The sequence below is a fragment of the Aegilops tauschii genome, chromosome 5 (assembly GCF_002575655.3).
Source record: "Aegilops tauschii subsp. strangulata cultivar AL8/78 chromosome 5, Aet v6.0, whole genome shotgun sequence".
NCBI lineage: Eukaryota > Viridiplantae > Streptophyta > Magnoliopsida > Poales > Poaceae > Aegilops > Aegilops tauschii.
In genome coordinates, this window is record NC_053039.3 from 27,921,060 (window position 1) to 27,936,831 (window position 15,772).

The 15,772-nt window shown below is 45.9% G+C and overlaps 2 protein-coding genes across 2 annotated transcripts; one reads left to right on the forward strand and one right to left on the reverse strand.

Moving 5' to 3' along the window:
• Window positions 1-4,353: 4,353 nt before the first annotated feature.
• Window positions 4,354-5,654, forward strand: LOC123493935 (uncharacterized). The gene is made up of 2 exons (XM_045228281.2): window positions 4,354-4,922; window positions 5,268-5,654. Exons 1-2 carry the CDS (start codon window positions 4,542-4,544, stop codon window positions 5,529-5,531), a joined length of 645 nt encoding a protein of 214 aa, XP_045084216.1. The 5' UTR covers window positions 4,354-4,541; the 3' UTR covers window positions 5,532-5,654.
• A 3,647-nt stretch (window positions 5,655-9,301) lies between these two features.
• LOC109775838 (uncharacterized) lies at window positions 9,302-10,824 on the reverse strand. Its single transcript, XM_020334534.3, has 2 exons — window positions 10,460-10,824; window positions 9,302-9,689 (listed from the first exon to the last, which is right to left on the reverse strand). Exons 1-2 carry the CDS (start codon window positions 10,822-10,824, stop codon window positions 9,302-9,304), a joined length of 753 nt encoding a protein of 250 aa, XP_020190123.3.
• Window positions 10,825-15,772: the final 4,948 nt, after the last annotated feature.

Sequence of the window (15,772 nt, forward strand, 5' to 3'; positions counted from 1 at the left end):
ATGGGACGAAATGACGGCTACTTTAAGAAGCGATGCTTACGACAAAGGAGGTCTTCATAACGGGCTGGTACCTATCTACAATTGAACTTTCTATATCCGATTTTTTATTTGGTACTAATGGTTCATTATATTTTATAAAAAAAGGCTGTCATGGAAATTTGTGCTCCTCAACGACCGTCTGAGAATTCTAATAATTTTCCAAGAAAAAATGATGAACATGTGCATCAACATGATTCGTATCGAGCACCATCACAAGGACAGCAATTTAGTAGCCAGCAAGTATGTACTCCAAAGACTATTTGTTTTTGCAATATCGCAAATAGGTGTCATGGAACCTCATTCATTTAGCTATTGTTATCAACGGGGTTTTATTTTGTTTACACAGATTGACATGGTAGTTGAAGCCATGAATGCACGCTTAGCTGATCATGAAAAGAAGGTAGGCAGGAAGTTAATGGAAATTGAGCACAGATTTGATGTCAAATACCAGACGCTAGGTGAAGACTTGATCGACATGAAGACTAAAACTGGCACTAATCCTAGGTTGTCGAAGGCCGAGGACGAAATTAAAGACTTAAGGAGGGAACTACATGTATGTTATACTGTGCATTTTGTATTTTGTATGAATATGTTCCTTCATGTTCATTATTGTTTGCATTGTTACAGGAATTAAAATACGAATTTACAAGCAACCGACAATCAGTGTCACAGAAAGGAGGCGTGCAGGTGATCTTTATGGCCCAACACGTTAATATCTAAAAGTAACAAACTAATGATGAACTACCTTTGTTCTTTGTAGGATCAAGTCAATGTGTGCAATTCATCCCTGACAGGAACTCCTAGGGCTAGCCAATTCACGGCAGGGACTTCGACTACACCAAGTGCAAGACATATGACGGAAAACAATGAGAAACCACAATTAACTCCGATGAAGCCTGTCTTTGGTAATGATTACAAGTTCACGGATGAGGACATAGAGACAGCCGTTTACATCCGCGGAACATACGACCCTGTTGAAATAGCTAGAATCGGAGACATTACCCTCACAGCAGAACAACTGAAGCGAAATCTGGGCGACGAATACATTTATGGTGATGTAAGCCCATTATACTCTAGTCTACATCATTACTGCAACAACTTTCTTATTATTGTATGATTGAAAATTTGGCAGGTTATTATGGCATATGCTCGCATTAGCCAAATTGAGAATGATACTACCTCAATCATATCCCCTGAAGAAACCGAAAAGCTGTTACAAATGAAGGGGGTGGTTCCTGTTGGACGTGCAGCCTCATGGTTAGCTCGTGTAGCAGAAAAATTTGTAGGGCGCCGAAAGGTACATGTTTTCCTCACTTTCATAGTTTATGTACACACTGTACACGACAAATTTCGGTTCTCAACTCAACCCAAATGTTACTGCAGGTGCATGTCCCACTGAATGTACACCAAAACCATTGGATGCTAATGATGTTTAATTTTGACAAAAAAGAAATTCAGACTCTGAACTCCATGAATTATCATTGCGAGAAGACTAAGGAAGATTCTCTTGTAAGTGTTCTCTTGCTGCCTCTTTTGATCCGCATGCATGAGCTCCCAAAGTACCATAACCCTATGTATAACTCGTCGTACCCTAGGTGGACTCGATTCAGTTCTGCATCGACGAAGCTTTCAAGAATGGGTTGATATCACCAGCTAAGAACATCAATTTTGCCAAATGGACCAAAAAACGCTATGAGAACATACCACAACAGACCGATGGGTACGCATGGCCTCACAAATTGTTATTTGCCTACACGAATAAGATTACTGATCTTCAACTAAACATCGCAGGACTTCCTGTGCGGTTTGGACACTGCAGTACATGTTGTCATGGAACGGGGATGAAATGACCGATATTTTTAACCAGGTAATTGAATGCCTAATTTACATTTGTACTTTGTTTAGCTTGAAAGCTATCCTGACGTAAGTGTCGGTTATCAAATATAGGCAAGGATAGATATTTTCAGGTGGAAAATATGTACAGCCTTACTGCATTCAAATTGCAACGCGCTTCGTCTCGAATCATATAAGTTCCCCATAACGGTTAGTGCTACATCAAGAATATATCATTTATTTCATAAGTCTCATGATTAGAACTAACGCAGCACTCTCTCTTATACAGAAGGAGGTGTACGATGCCCAGCAAGCAGTTCTACCTGATGGTTCAGAAGACGACGTACAATTAGTCAACAATCCTGATGGTTCCAACGAACCCGACACATCCATCTCCCAGAAGGATACCGGTGCACCCAACTCCCCCAAAAGTGGTGCACCCAACTCCCCAAAAAGGAAGAGAGCACGTGGACGCCCGAGAAAGCTAGTCAATCCCGACGAAGCAGCAAAAACAAAGAGTCTTAAAGAACTGAAACGTAAATTTGACAGCAAGACCATAGCCAACCAAGTGTCTTCATTATCATCACGGTCACACAGAGAGCATAAACCAGCACCAGCTTTATTGAGCCCATTCAAACACAAATAGGTAGCATCAATTGATAAATGCTCATGCTCATGCTCTACTTTTAGCATCATTTCATACACATTTAGTTCTTATCAGAAAGTGGAAATAGGTACTTTTGGCAATCATGAGCATCCTCTACTTATAGCAATATCTAATGCATCATCAGTACAAAGCTTGATTTGGCAATAGGTGGAATCGGCAATCATTTGCATGCTTTAATTTTGTGAAGCTATAATCATGCTGAGTTATACACTAAACATAATCATGCCAAGCTATAACTACCATAGTCATAAACCAGGCTTTTCTTAAGCACAGGTGCTTATTTGTACAGGGTAGACGCATAACTAGGCGTCTCTCATGTAGAAATAGGCACCGGTGCTTCAGAAAAACCCTATTTATTTTTCTAAGCACCACCCTAAGCATCTAGCATTGTACAAGGCTTAACATGCATCAGCAAAATAGTATTAACAACTTGGAACACTAAACCCTATTTATTTTTCTAAGACCCTGATAAGTTTCAGAAGGAAATTGGTAAAGGAGCTATGGGGTGTCTCACTGCTCATATTGATGAGAGATGTGGCTGTGATCATCTAGATAATATACTAGGGAAAATTGGCTACATGAAATGTTTTGATTTTGTGTCAGCCCATAATTATTAAGGGAGCAATCACTTCCTTTGCAAAATGGAAATCTGTACAGAATTTGCAAATGGATCATCTATAAACATGTGTGCAAACCGATCATCTATGAACATGTGTGCAAATTAATTCATCTACATAAACTAAAATGAATCAGGAACTACAGCATTTTGTCACTGTCCTGGGGAAGCCAATGGAGAATCCTGCCATATATCCATTGTTTAACCCACTTTTTTCATTAATGTATCCCTGCCATGAACATTTTCTTGTATTTGGGTTCATTACCCCACTTCTTTCATTAATGTATCCCTTGTGTGAAAAACCCCAATGTCATGAAAAAAACAGAGCAAAAAACAGATTTGGGGAAGAAATGCACTGCTCCTGCCTGTTGGAGTTACCGAGAAGCCGCGGTTGCCGATTTGACTTGACACACCCACCCGGCCGTCCCCATTCCACGTGGGGACGTGGCGGTCGTGCACGCGGTCGTGCACCTCCTGCGGTTTGCATTGCTATCGGTCTCACAAGTGGGTCCCCTTGTCATCCACACAACCACGCCACCACATGTACCACATTTTTCTTTCTCCCCATCTCGACCACTCCACATCTTTCTTTCTCCCCTTCTCGACCAGCGCCGCCGCCGCCATCTCCCGACGACCCCTCTTTACGCTGCCGGTGCGCGGCCGCCGCCAACTCCGGCAAGTACGTGAGATCTCCCCTCTTCTTCCCTTCCCCAACCGCGTCTCCCTACGGAGGCGGATCTGAGCCGATTGGCTGTTGCTGGCCGGAGCTCGTCGGATCTCTCGATGTCATGTCTGATCTAGATTCCTGACGCGCCCTCGCATATGGCTTTGTCCACGGTTTGAAACTTTGGATTCAATCCAAAAGTTGAAAACCGTTTGGACTGGGTTGGATGACGAGCATGTATAGTTCGGTTTGGTCTAGATTAGTTTTGATGTGTGCCGTGGATTGGACTGGTTTTAGTTTGGATGCCGAACTATTCCCAGGTTTAGATGAGACGGGCATTGCCATTGACAGTATAGGTTATCACTATGATTTATTATATGTATGATCTTTGTATTATACTATGTACAATTCAACTTAGAGTTCAACATGTTCTGTGTAGAATGAAGGAAGCACCATGTGGACGCTGCAACTCACGGTGCCGGACCAGCCTTTCTACTGCCACGCTGTTCAGCATCTACTTCCAGCCTTCTTTTGTTGTTGCAGCGGTAACAATTTATATGAACCTTCTGACAGTACATTCTTTTTTTTGCTATTTCCACTAATGTATTGTGTGTGTTATTTGTTTTTATCTTACACAGATCGTACCATGCAATGTGAGATTGGCATTCAATGAGCTCATCGGAGACACCGTGACCTTCGACGCTCTTGGGGGCCCATACACTATGCAGGTCAAGAAGGGGCGAAAGATAACCCAGATAGGAGGAGATGATTGGGATCGTTTCATCGCCCGCATGCGTCTTAGTGGGGGTGAATTGATCTGCTTCTCCTTCAGAAGAGATAGGCCCAGGATTTCTGTTATCTATCTAAATTTGATTCCGGATAGTGAGGATGAAGTTCATGAGGAGGAAGCTGGTGCTGATTCAGATGATGACGATTCAGATGATGATGAGAACCCACTTGCTGAATACCTGTATGCCCAAGGACTCAGACTGGGCGACGAGGAAATCGGCAACCTCTGGGACATGCTTCCGCTACATGAAGACTACCTAGGGAAGCCATTCGTGACCCGCCTCACAAGGACGAATGTTAAACGGCATATCATGGTATGTTACTTAGTGTGGTTATTACATGATATGCATGCTTAGTTAGTGTAGTAGTTCATATGATATGCATGTTGTAGTACTGTGATGAGGGGCCTAGTTTAGAATTCATTTAGTGAAGAATTTTATGACATGCATGTAGTGTAGTAATATGCGATGATATGCTTAGTGTACGCAGTAATCTAATGATATGCCTAATTACTGTAGTAATTTGATGCTTGGCGTATAGTGTAGTGATGTGATGATATATATGCTCAGTGTTGAATCCAATGATATATGTGTCTTGAAGTGTATGCTTTGTTGATAATTGCACGTGACATGATCATATATCATGTCAACTGTTTTCAGAAATTACCTAAGAGGTTACTTGATAGCTGTGGCATCGACCCGGACGAAGAAGGCATGGCTGCTGGACTACGCCTTACCAGAACGGGCTCCATCACCAGCTGTGCCTATGCAGTGGACACGGACGGTCGCACTGTCTTGAGCAGGGCAGGGTGGAAAAAGTTCCTTCGTGCCAAGAATCTTCGGGTAGGACAGGCCATCCTACTCACTGTTGCGAACACCCGTCGCCATGACTTGAGGATGATGATCACCATCCACCTCATTTAGAACTGGGGTGGGCCATGTATCAATGTGAAATGAACTTGTTATGTTAGCTCTTGTTTGCGAGTACTTGTCGTGTATTACCGTACCTATATCTACTCATATCTAGGTACTATTGCTTGTGATGGATTGCAACTATTATTAATTGGTAACTAATGCTCTACTAGCTATGATTATTCCACTGTGTGATGTTTTATAGGCTGTAGTGTGACATGGTAACTGTTATATATGGTAACTGTTATATATGTTTGCTGAAGCTTCCGAAGAAATTTACATACATTTTCTGAAATTCGAGAACATTTTTTTAATTTTTGATTTTTTTAGATTTGAACTTTTTTTTAAAAAAATGGGTGAACACTTTTGAATTTTATTTTTTCATCAACTTCAAAAAATATTCGTATTATTAAGAAATTGCGAAATTTTTTAAAATTCACGCTTTCTTAAGAAAAACATAAACATATTTTGAATTCAGGAACAATTTTTTCAACGATGAACTGTTCTTGAAATCAGGAAAATTTTCCAAATTCAGAAATATATTTTTGAAATTGTGAACATTTTTAAAATTTCCTAATATCTTTTACGAATTCATGAACATTTTTGAAAAATTCATACATTTTTCAAAATATTTTGAACATTTACTAAAAAATCATGAACATTTTTTTAACATATGAACACTTTCTGAAATCACGAACATTTTTTGAATCTGTGAGATTTATCTTGTCCTGAACATTTTTTCAAGCCATGAAGAACTTTGGAATGCGGACATTTTTTCGCAATTTGCAACTTTGTAGAAATCCTGAATTACTTTCAAAAGGAAAAATAGAAAACAGAAAAAATAAAAAGGAAAAACAAAAGGGGCTTCCCGCCCCTCACATGGGCTGGCCTAAAGGGCGCACGAGGGAGGGCGGGTGCACGCTTCCTTGGTTTCGGGCGTGTTGGTCATCATATAGGATCGTATGCCCGGCCGTATACGTATTTGTTTGTATACAGCGGCCTTTCGTGCACGCGTGAAGCCGCCCGCGCGTGGGGCAGCACGTGTCACGGGTAGTTGCCAAAACTGTCCCATCATTTAAATGTGGACGGCAACCACCTCCGGCCGCATCGCCCACCATTTCCCCCCGCCGCATCGTCTCCCTCTCTCCACTCCCCACTCCCCAAAACCCTCTCCTCTCCAACCTCCTCGTCTCCCTCACCGCATCCTCTCCATCGCCATGGCGGACGCAGGAGGCGAGCGCCCCGATTGGGGCGCAGATCTGGTGGAGCAGGCGCGGCAGGTCGCTGCGGGCACCTTTGTGAGGGGGCGTGCCGGCGTCCAGCGCGGTGCTCCCTCCGCTGGAGATCTGGAGAAGGCGGGGCCGGGCCGCAGCAGCGCGGTCCAGCTAGATGCGCCCGCTCTGGCGATCTCCGGCGAGGCGCAGAAGGTGGAGGCGGGCTCTGGCGAGGCGCAGAAGGTGGGGGCGGGCTGTGGCGAGGCGCACGAGGTGGAGAAGGTGGAGGCCGGCTCCGGCGAGGAGGAGGCGGAGCAGAAGGTATCTGCTTATCACTTTTAGTTGGTAGTTTTTAGATTGTAGTGTTTGTGGCCAGAACTTTGTTTGGTTAGATTTGTGCATGGCCTTGTGTTTTGGAAATTGTCTACCTGAGGTGATTAGATGGTGCATTAGTTTGGTTGTAAATATAGTGAAGGATGTGCTCATGTACTGGGTGTTGTCATGTTAATCAAAAAGAGCTTCTCAAGGGCTGGATTTTTTTGTGCTGGATTGGGGCTTCTGAAGGAGAGGGGAAGCGTGGTCGAGGGGAAGGGGCAGTCTATGCTTATTTAGTTTGGGTTAGTTGTGGAATTTTGTTGTTGCTTCAGAGATATTGACAGCATTGAACATCCTCTGCAATGCCGTTGCTTCAGAGATAAAAGCATCTTGGGGTTTTTTCAGATGCTTATTAGATTAGTAGTTCAATTTTTGCTTGTTAGATTTTAATTAGTATGAGGTTGAACACCTTATATAAGGGGGAATTTAAGGTCAGATAGATGTCATATGATTATTAGATCTGTAGTTCAATGCTGCTGACATTTATGATTATTTGATTTGATCTGTGGTTCAATGATACTGGATAGAAACATATTTGATTTCGAATGCATTAATTTTGATGTGCCAATGAATTGATTTAGATGATACAACATTCATCTATAGTATAATTTGTTGTTGTTTTGGTAAGTAATGAAATTTTAGATGTTTGTTGGAGATGTATGCATTTATAGTTGAAGTTGTACCTAATTAACTACTGCATTATGTTAATATGTGTAGGAGCTTTGCTGCATTATCCCAAAAACAGTAATCTGTGCATATTGAAATTTGTAGTTGGCTTATGTAATTAGTATATACTATATGTAAAGTGTGAAGTAAACATTCCAAGGCAGGATCCTAGCAACAAAATATACTATATGTTTCCATTAAGTAATGTGGGGGGGAATTCCCTCAAAAGAAAAGTGTTGGGTAAATTCAGGGAATGTCAAGAATCCAGCTTGCATTTTCATTAGCATTTATGAAGGAAATCATTTATCTTTTGATTGATTGCTTAGATTCTTTATTTATAAGGAAAGCATTTGGTCACTTGCAACATACCAATGTGGTTCACATTCACAATTTTGTTTGTAATGACATTCTGTTAACTGCAATTCAATTCATTGTAATTGATGTGCTTGTTTGACAATATAGCAGGAGGAGGAGGATCTTGTGGGCAACAAGAGGAAGTGGGACAAGACTGGGTTCTACCCATATGACTGTGATGAAGATGAGCCGTATGAGGTAAGGCCTAGTTGAAATGTTATTTGTGCATTGAGTTAGTATTACATGTTTATAGTTTTTTGAATGCATAATGTATTAATGTTAGTCATTAATGTGTGCAGTATGAATCTGGAGATGATGTGGACGAGGGGAACGTCGAGTCCTTTGAAGAGAAGGAGGTGCAGAAGATCAGGGCCCAAGGATCTGCCATGTACTACAACTGGAGGAAGGACAAGTACAGGTGCCCCTACTGCAGCAAGCCCAAGCCCAGGTCTGGGTTCCAGGAGCATCTGATGGAGCATTGTCGGGCTACATCCATCAGCAGTCATGACTACAAGATCAGTGCTCAGCATTCTGCCCTCCACAAGGTCCTGAAAAACCCTAACCTCTAGTCGTACATCATGCTGATCATCAGAAGCTGGAAGTCGTACTCATCATCACTATATTTGATGATGTTTTACTTTTGGAAACTGTGCTGAACTTCTATTAACGTAATGTAATGTAATGTATTGTGTGTGTGAACTGGATCTGTGGTGAACTTCCTGGTACATGTGGTGGTAACTTAGAATGCTATCTATATGTGTGGCCTTAACTTTATTGGTGGTGAATGCTTCCTTCATGTTTAGTTGTTGTTTCGATGGTGCAATTATCACAAATGGCGCTTCAGTGTTGCTTCAGACATGCTAACTGTTCTATATGGTAGTGGCGCTTCAGTGTTGCGCCAGGTTGTAGTATGAAATGCTAACTGTTCTATATGGTAGTGGCTGGTCTCTAATTGGACCGACATGTGAACTAGTATCAATGCAAACTCTTAAGATAAACGGCAGACCAACCACCGCACAGCATCAGTTCAGACACACCATAGGACATAAGTTCAGACACACCTAACAACAAAGAAACATAGATATCATAAAAGGACACTGCGCTAGCAACTTGAAGGCAGACTTTGATCCCTCTTCATGCCGCGTAGTGGCAGTGGTAGTAGGGGTCAGCCTCTTATGCTTCTGAAATTTCCACACCTGATTTGATGTTGTCTATTATCTTCCAAGCCTTGTAGGTGGCGTACGCATCCTTCGCTGCGTACTCGATGAGGTAGTCTGGCAGCGGGCTGATCCCCCACAGTTTATGGTCTTCGGTCCTGTTGATCTTCTTCTTCATGTTTTGGTAAAATGGGTGGATGACGCTGGCTGCAACATCAGCCAAGGAGTCGTACGGCTTCTTTCTGCAGCCATATGGAACTCTATAGTTTTTCTGAATGTCGATGTACTTTTCGAGGTTGATCTCCAAACCAGACATCTTTAGCATCTCTTTGTCATTGTGAATGCTGAAACCGGCAAAGGTGAACAACTTCTTCTCCTGGAGGAAGCTCTTGAGGCGCTTGGGCCTTCAAGGGGAGAGACATATTGAAGATTAGTAGTAATTTTGAAGATTTAGGAGTTGTTTGGTTTGTGACTAAGTTTGCCAAATATTGCCACACCTAAGGTTAGGCAAGTTTGACCAACTTAGGTGTGTGTTTGGTTCAAGCCACACCTTAGGCAAGCCACACTTGGGTCCCACATGGCATACACACAAAAAGTGTGGCAAGATTCCCTTAGGCTTGCCAACTTGTGGCCCTCATTTTGATGAACTAACCTTAGGCAAACTTGGCAAAAAATTGTGGCAAAGTGTGACACTGCTAGTGCCAGAACCAAACAATACGAGTGATGAATGCATGAAGTACATGATGTTATTTCTCTTTTTGGATCATAAAGTTGAAAATAACACTACAGCAAACTACTTCACTACATCAACTTCAGAAACAACTTTTAATACATCTAGTCCAGTGCATCCACACCGGTAGACACAACACTAATGCATCAATATCAGAAACTACACTAGTATATCAGAAACTACACTAGTAGACACAACACTAATACATCTAGTCCAGTGCATCAACTTCAGAAAATAACCCTAATGCATCAAGTGCAGAAACTACACTAGTATATCAAGTTTGGTGATTAATCTGGTGCAAGATTTTAAGATACTAATCCAGTGCATCAGGGTAAAAATCTATGCCAGTGCATGTACTTGAGAAACTACACTAGTGCGTCCACTTCACAATCTACACTAGTACATGTAGTTGAGAAACTAGGGTATATGAGTAGGATGGCTCACCATTTTGTGGCCGCAGCGATGTGGTACACCAGGCAGAGTTCCTCCACGCATAACTGCAGAACTGCTGCGTACTGCGGAGGTTCGTCATCCCTGGTATACTCCACATCAACGCTGACGAATCTAGGATACATGCCGGCGGCTTTCATGAAGAGCCACCTGAGCATTTCGTCGGCAGTGTCTGGATTGCTGGTGCAGACGACCTCCAGCGTCTCTCTGCCGTGGAGTTCCACCTTGTCAAGTTTGGTGGTGTAGTCGCGCTTCTCACCGGGGACCTGAACGTCGTCTTCCTTGATGCTCTGCTCTTCCTTGATGCTCTGGTCGGACGTCTCGCCACACCGACGCTTGGTAGACGGCTCCTCCGCCATTGCCCTTCTCCAGCGACGGCGGTTTTGAGACAGAGACGGTGGTTGCAGTTTGTGGAGTAGATGGACGTGGTTCGCATAATGAGGGAGGAATGGAGGAGAAGGTGCCTTTTTGAGTTCCGGGGGAGGCGGTTCGTCGCGTGAGGGAGGCGCTCGTCGTTATCGTGATCGTGGGGGTCGTGGGGCTCGTGCTGTTCGTGTTCCATTCTGTAACCATCCACGGGCCTGCATCGTGGCCCATATCACTGGGTTTGTAGTCGTATGCAGGGCGTGGTGTGTGAGAAAACTCATGTTAGGTAGGTGGGCTTTTCTCCTCCTTCACCCGGCGGCCGTGATGTAAACATGAGAAGCAAGTTTGCTAAGGTTGTAAACGGACCCAATATTTTTCTACATCTTTGTATCAACATGAAAAGCAATCATGACTAGTTTTCTAAGGTTGTCGGCATTTGTATGGATTTTCTAAGGTTTTTGCACCGATAAAATGCTTAAAACACTTCTGACATGTTGTGATGTTTTCGGTATTTAGTAGTCTACTCGCTAGGATTATTCCACTATGTGATGTTTTGTACGTGCCAGGTTGTAGTATGAAATGCTAACTGTTCTATATGGTAGTGGTTGGTCTCTAATTGGACCGACATGTTGAACTAGTATCAATGGTAGAGGCGTTTCGTTGTGCGCCACATCCAACAGTTCACATAATTAATTATCCAAAGATTAAGGTATCAAACCCTTGGTCATACAAAGCAACATTTCGTTCCTAAATATTAAGGTACTTCCACATTCAAACTAACTAATACTACAAATTCGAAGGAACTACTTAATACATTAACAGCACATAGGGAAGTAGCCCTGGTCCAACGGCTTGAGAAAGGACGAACAAAAGCTGAAATAAGAAGGATCAGCCAGTAGCAGCACCATCAGCCTCCCAGCCTCACAACTTCAGCCAGCCTGGTGAACTCCAGGTTTTTTCCTGCAAAACACACCTGGGATGTTGGAGGCAAGAAAATAAATTTGCCAGGGGTCTTGTCATGGCAGCTAATCGCACGGAATGCTAGTACAAATGATGGAGAACAAAACATCCAACATGAGCAAATTCATAGGAGTTCTAGATCCATGGATACCATCAAGAAAAAATGCTCAGTTCTAATTCAGACACAACACTTGGTGAAAACATGCGTATTCATATCAGCAACATTGATATGGCATCGGAGTACTACCCAGTACTTCGTATTTGTCTGCCGTTAGATCGACATCAACGAACGGTTCTAAAAAAGCCCAACCACTCTAAAACATGAGTAAGCCAACATCCCTACAAAAATTATTTCACTGCTTATGTCTATTTTTTTGCTGAATCATTAGGAAGCCCTAAATATTTGGATGCAAGATCACCGACATGGCACTACTGAAATATTTCAGTGTCTACATCTCTGTACTGGAAGTGCATTACTGAAATATTTCAGTGGCTACGTGTGTGTACTGAAACAGCACCACTGAAATATTTCAGTTGCTACATGCGTGTACTGAAACAGCACCACTGAAATATTTCATTTCGTACGTGCGTGTACTGAAAGTGAACCACTGAAATATTTCAGTGGGTACGTGCATGTACTGAAAGTGCACCACCGAAATATTTCAGAGGCTACGTGCTTGTACTGAAACAGCACCACCAAAATATTTCAATGGCTACGTGCGTGTACTGAAACTGCTACACCGAAATATTTCTGGGGTTGCGTGCGTGTACTGAAACTGCAGTACTGAAATATTCAGTGTCTACCCGTGTGTACTGAAATTGCATTGCACTACTGAAATTTTTCAGTGTGTACCCGTGTGTACTGCAATTGCACTACTCAAATATTTCAGTGTGAACCTGTCAGTACCGAAATATTTCAATGCCTACAACTATCTACTAAACTTGCAGTATTGAAATATTTCAGTGTCAACCCAGAGTCTATCACTCTAAACTATGTACTGAACTTTTTTGGAGGCACTGCTTGCAGCCAAAATATTGCAAGTTCAATTTACACAGATTGCATCACGTCATTTGAACACAACTCTTGAGGTGACAGACAAAATTTCCTATCATGGATACAACTCCAGCACATCAAAACGTAGCAAGTAAACATAGCAATGCTATATGCCTAGACTCATTACAGCCTCGTCGATCAAACTAAGCTGCCATCCAGAGGCTACGGATTCAAGTACACAGGTAGCAAGAACATATTGCAGAGAATCAAATTAAGCAAGTGGCAAGTAATGATGAATGAAATTCAGCAATCTTACCCTAAACATAGCTACGGCCGCCGTTCTGACGAGGAGAGCGGCGAGGGAAGCGTGGATAACGGCGGGGAAGCGATGTCGCGACCACTGTCCTCCTCCTCTTGCGCTTCGGAGTCATCTCCGACTCGGTTGGAGGCTCCACAATCTGCAACGGCACCTCGTGCACCGTGGGCTCCTGATCCAGTGGATGCTCTACCCTGGATCTGAACGCCCACCACCTACGCCTGGTCCACGGGCTGGACGAATCGGCCTGCTCCATCGCCCAGAGGAGGATCTCGACCTTGTGCATCGGTTGTGCGGGTGGGGGGGAAAGCTTTGCCCTCTCCCTCCTCGTCATTTGCTTCAAAGTGGCCATTGCCATCCAGTTCATCTGCAATATGTTGTGAAACCAAGAACGGATCTCCGTCAACCTGGCCATCTTGACCTGGTCGCCGCCGACGATCTCCATGAAGTCGGTGTTCTCGCCGCCGGCGATCTCCACGAAGTCGGCGTTCTCGCCGCCGCCGATGTGCTCGATCTGCTGCTCCATCGAGGATCTTGCGTGGATGGAAGAGGGGGGTGGATGTGGAAGATGAGAAGAGCAAAGTTGCGGCCGCGAGAAGGAGGAGAAGGCTAGGAGATGGCCGCGGTTGTAATGGTGATGGGAGAGGGGAAGGAGCACGGCGGCGGCTTTGCATTGGACGAGAGGGGCGGCGGTTTTGCATTGGACGAGATGGCCCCACCTTGTCATATATTTCCTAGGACTAAAATGCCCCTAGACTAATAGTACTTTCGAGTACTTTCATCCGCGTACTTTCGAGTACTACGTATGTATGCGCCGTTGATCGAGACAAACGAACGGCTTCAAAAAATGCCAACTACTGTAAAACTTGTAATAATTAAAACTCCTTGACAAAAACACGCTACGGGGAGATACCCCGACTTGCTTTTCCTCTGTTTGAGAACCAAAACAACCTAAAAACTGCCCTGGACGCTACGACGCAAAACATATAAACAATTCTCGGGAGGAAGTCGAAATCCCCTCGCTCCCGTGCGGCTCCACGGGCTGCACCGGGGCGCCCAAACTCCGGCCGCCTAGGGGCCCTCATTCTCCTCCTCTCCCCTCACCGCCGCCGGAGGGCGTCGCCGGGCAAAGCCCGGGCGGCGTCGGCGGCGGTGGGGCCGTATGGCGGCGTGGTTCGAGCAGATCTTGAGGTTCCGCCTGACTTCAATGGTGGTGTGCGGCGGTGGGAGCGGGGCTCAGCGGAGAAGTGGGGTGGCGGCCGTGGCTCGCGGAGGTGCAGAGAGCCGCATGGCCGCAGCGACAAGGGGTGGCTGGGCGCGCTGATGCGCGCGGGTGTGCATCTGGCCGGGTGAGCGCGGCGGCATCCTGCTGCGCGGATCTGGCGCCATAGCTCGCGTACAACGTAGCGTTGCTGCTGCCGGGCGGATCCAGGGGCTGTCGGGCGCGGTGGTGTGTCAGGGAGGAGCGAGGGCGGTTCCAGGCCAGGTGCGGATGCCGGAGCGGCGGCCCCGGGATGGTGGCTGCAACGGCGGCGGCTGTTGTCGTGGCAGTGGCGTGGAGTTCGTCGCCGCATGAGGTGCGGTGGTGGGGTTTGCGTGGTGGTGGTTGGCTGCAGGTGGGTAGTGGAGGTGAGCTCTCCGCCGGTCCGGGCGGCCATGGTGCTCTGGATCCGCAATCCGGTCGTGTGACGAGGAGCTCCGGCGAAAGCATTGCCCTGACCATGGTCAGGACCGGCGACGGCGGCACCTACGGATGTCGTCTACCTTCTTGGAGGCGTCGTTGTGGAGCTCCTTCGGCCTCACGATGGATTTGGCTCTCCGGATGAAAATCCTAGCTTCGGTACTCCGAAGCAGGCGGCGGCGGCGTCTACGTCGTGTCCTCCTTGAAGGCGTCGCTTGGGAGACGCTGTTGCGAGGGATCTCTCTACCATCAGGATCACTGGATGTCGGGGCAGCGGCCCCGGACTTGGGCGCTGAGACGGCGGTCTCGGGAAGCGATGCAGCGACGGCTCCATGAGGTAGGGCTGCGGCTCAGCATGGCTTGGGCGGCGTTCTTGAGATGCGAGGGCGGCAAGGTCGTCGGCTCGGTCGACGAGTTCCAGTGTGGACGGTTGGACTTTATGTCGGGGCGGCGGCCCCGGAAGCGGTGCGACGGTCGTGGTCTGCGGGCGGTTTACCTGCGCAACGTGGGTTGCGGGTGGCTGGGTCGTGCGGCATCGTGGCTCGAGGGCGAGCGGTGGTATGTCGGGGCGGCGGCCCCGGAAGCGGTGCGACGACCGTGGTTTGCGGGCGGTTTTCCTGCGCAACGCGGGTTGCGGGTGGCTGGGTCGTGCGGCATCGTGGCTCGAGAGCGAGCGGTGGTATGTCGGGGTGGCGGCCCCAGAAGGTGGAGTTGGTTGATCGCGCAGGGCGCGGTGGAGCGGTGGGTGTCGGGGTGGCGGCTCCAAGATATTGCAGCTTTCAGGGATCCGGCTTGGTGTCGTGTGGGCGACGAGGTTGCCTTCGATGTTGGCCATTGGCATGTTTATGCATTTGGGCGCAAGTCATGTGGTGTGCATGTCGTTCATTTCTGCCGGAGAGTCCCGTGACTGCTCCTCTCATAGTAGTCGCGGATTCTTCTTTCTTGCAGTGGTGGATGGCCGGCTTGTTAACTTTCGGCATATTGTCGGCG

Excerpts from the sequence above, each read along its gene's own strand:
- LOC109775838 (XM_020334534.3), bottom strand. The coding sequence starts at position 10,824 with ATGGCGGAGGAGCCGTCTACCAAGCGTCGGTGTGGCGAGACGTCCGAC. Across the intron at positions 9,690-10,459 it reads ATCGCTGCGGCCACAAAATG|GCCCAAGCGCCTCAAGAGCT; the intron begins GTGAGCCATCCT and ends CTCCCCTTGAAG.
- LOC123493935 (XM_045228281.2), top strand. The coding sequence starts at position 4,542 with ATGCAGGTCAAGAAGGGGCGAAAGATAACCCAGATAGGAGGAGATGAT. Across the intron at positions 4,923-5,267 it reads ATGTTAAACGGCATATCATG|AAATTACCTAAGAGGTTACT; the intron begins GTATGTTACTTA and ends AACTGTTTTCAG.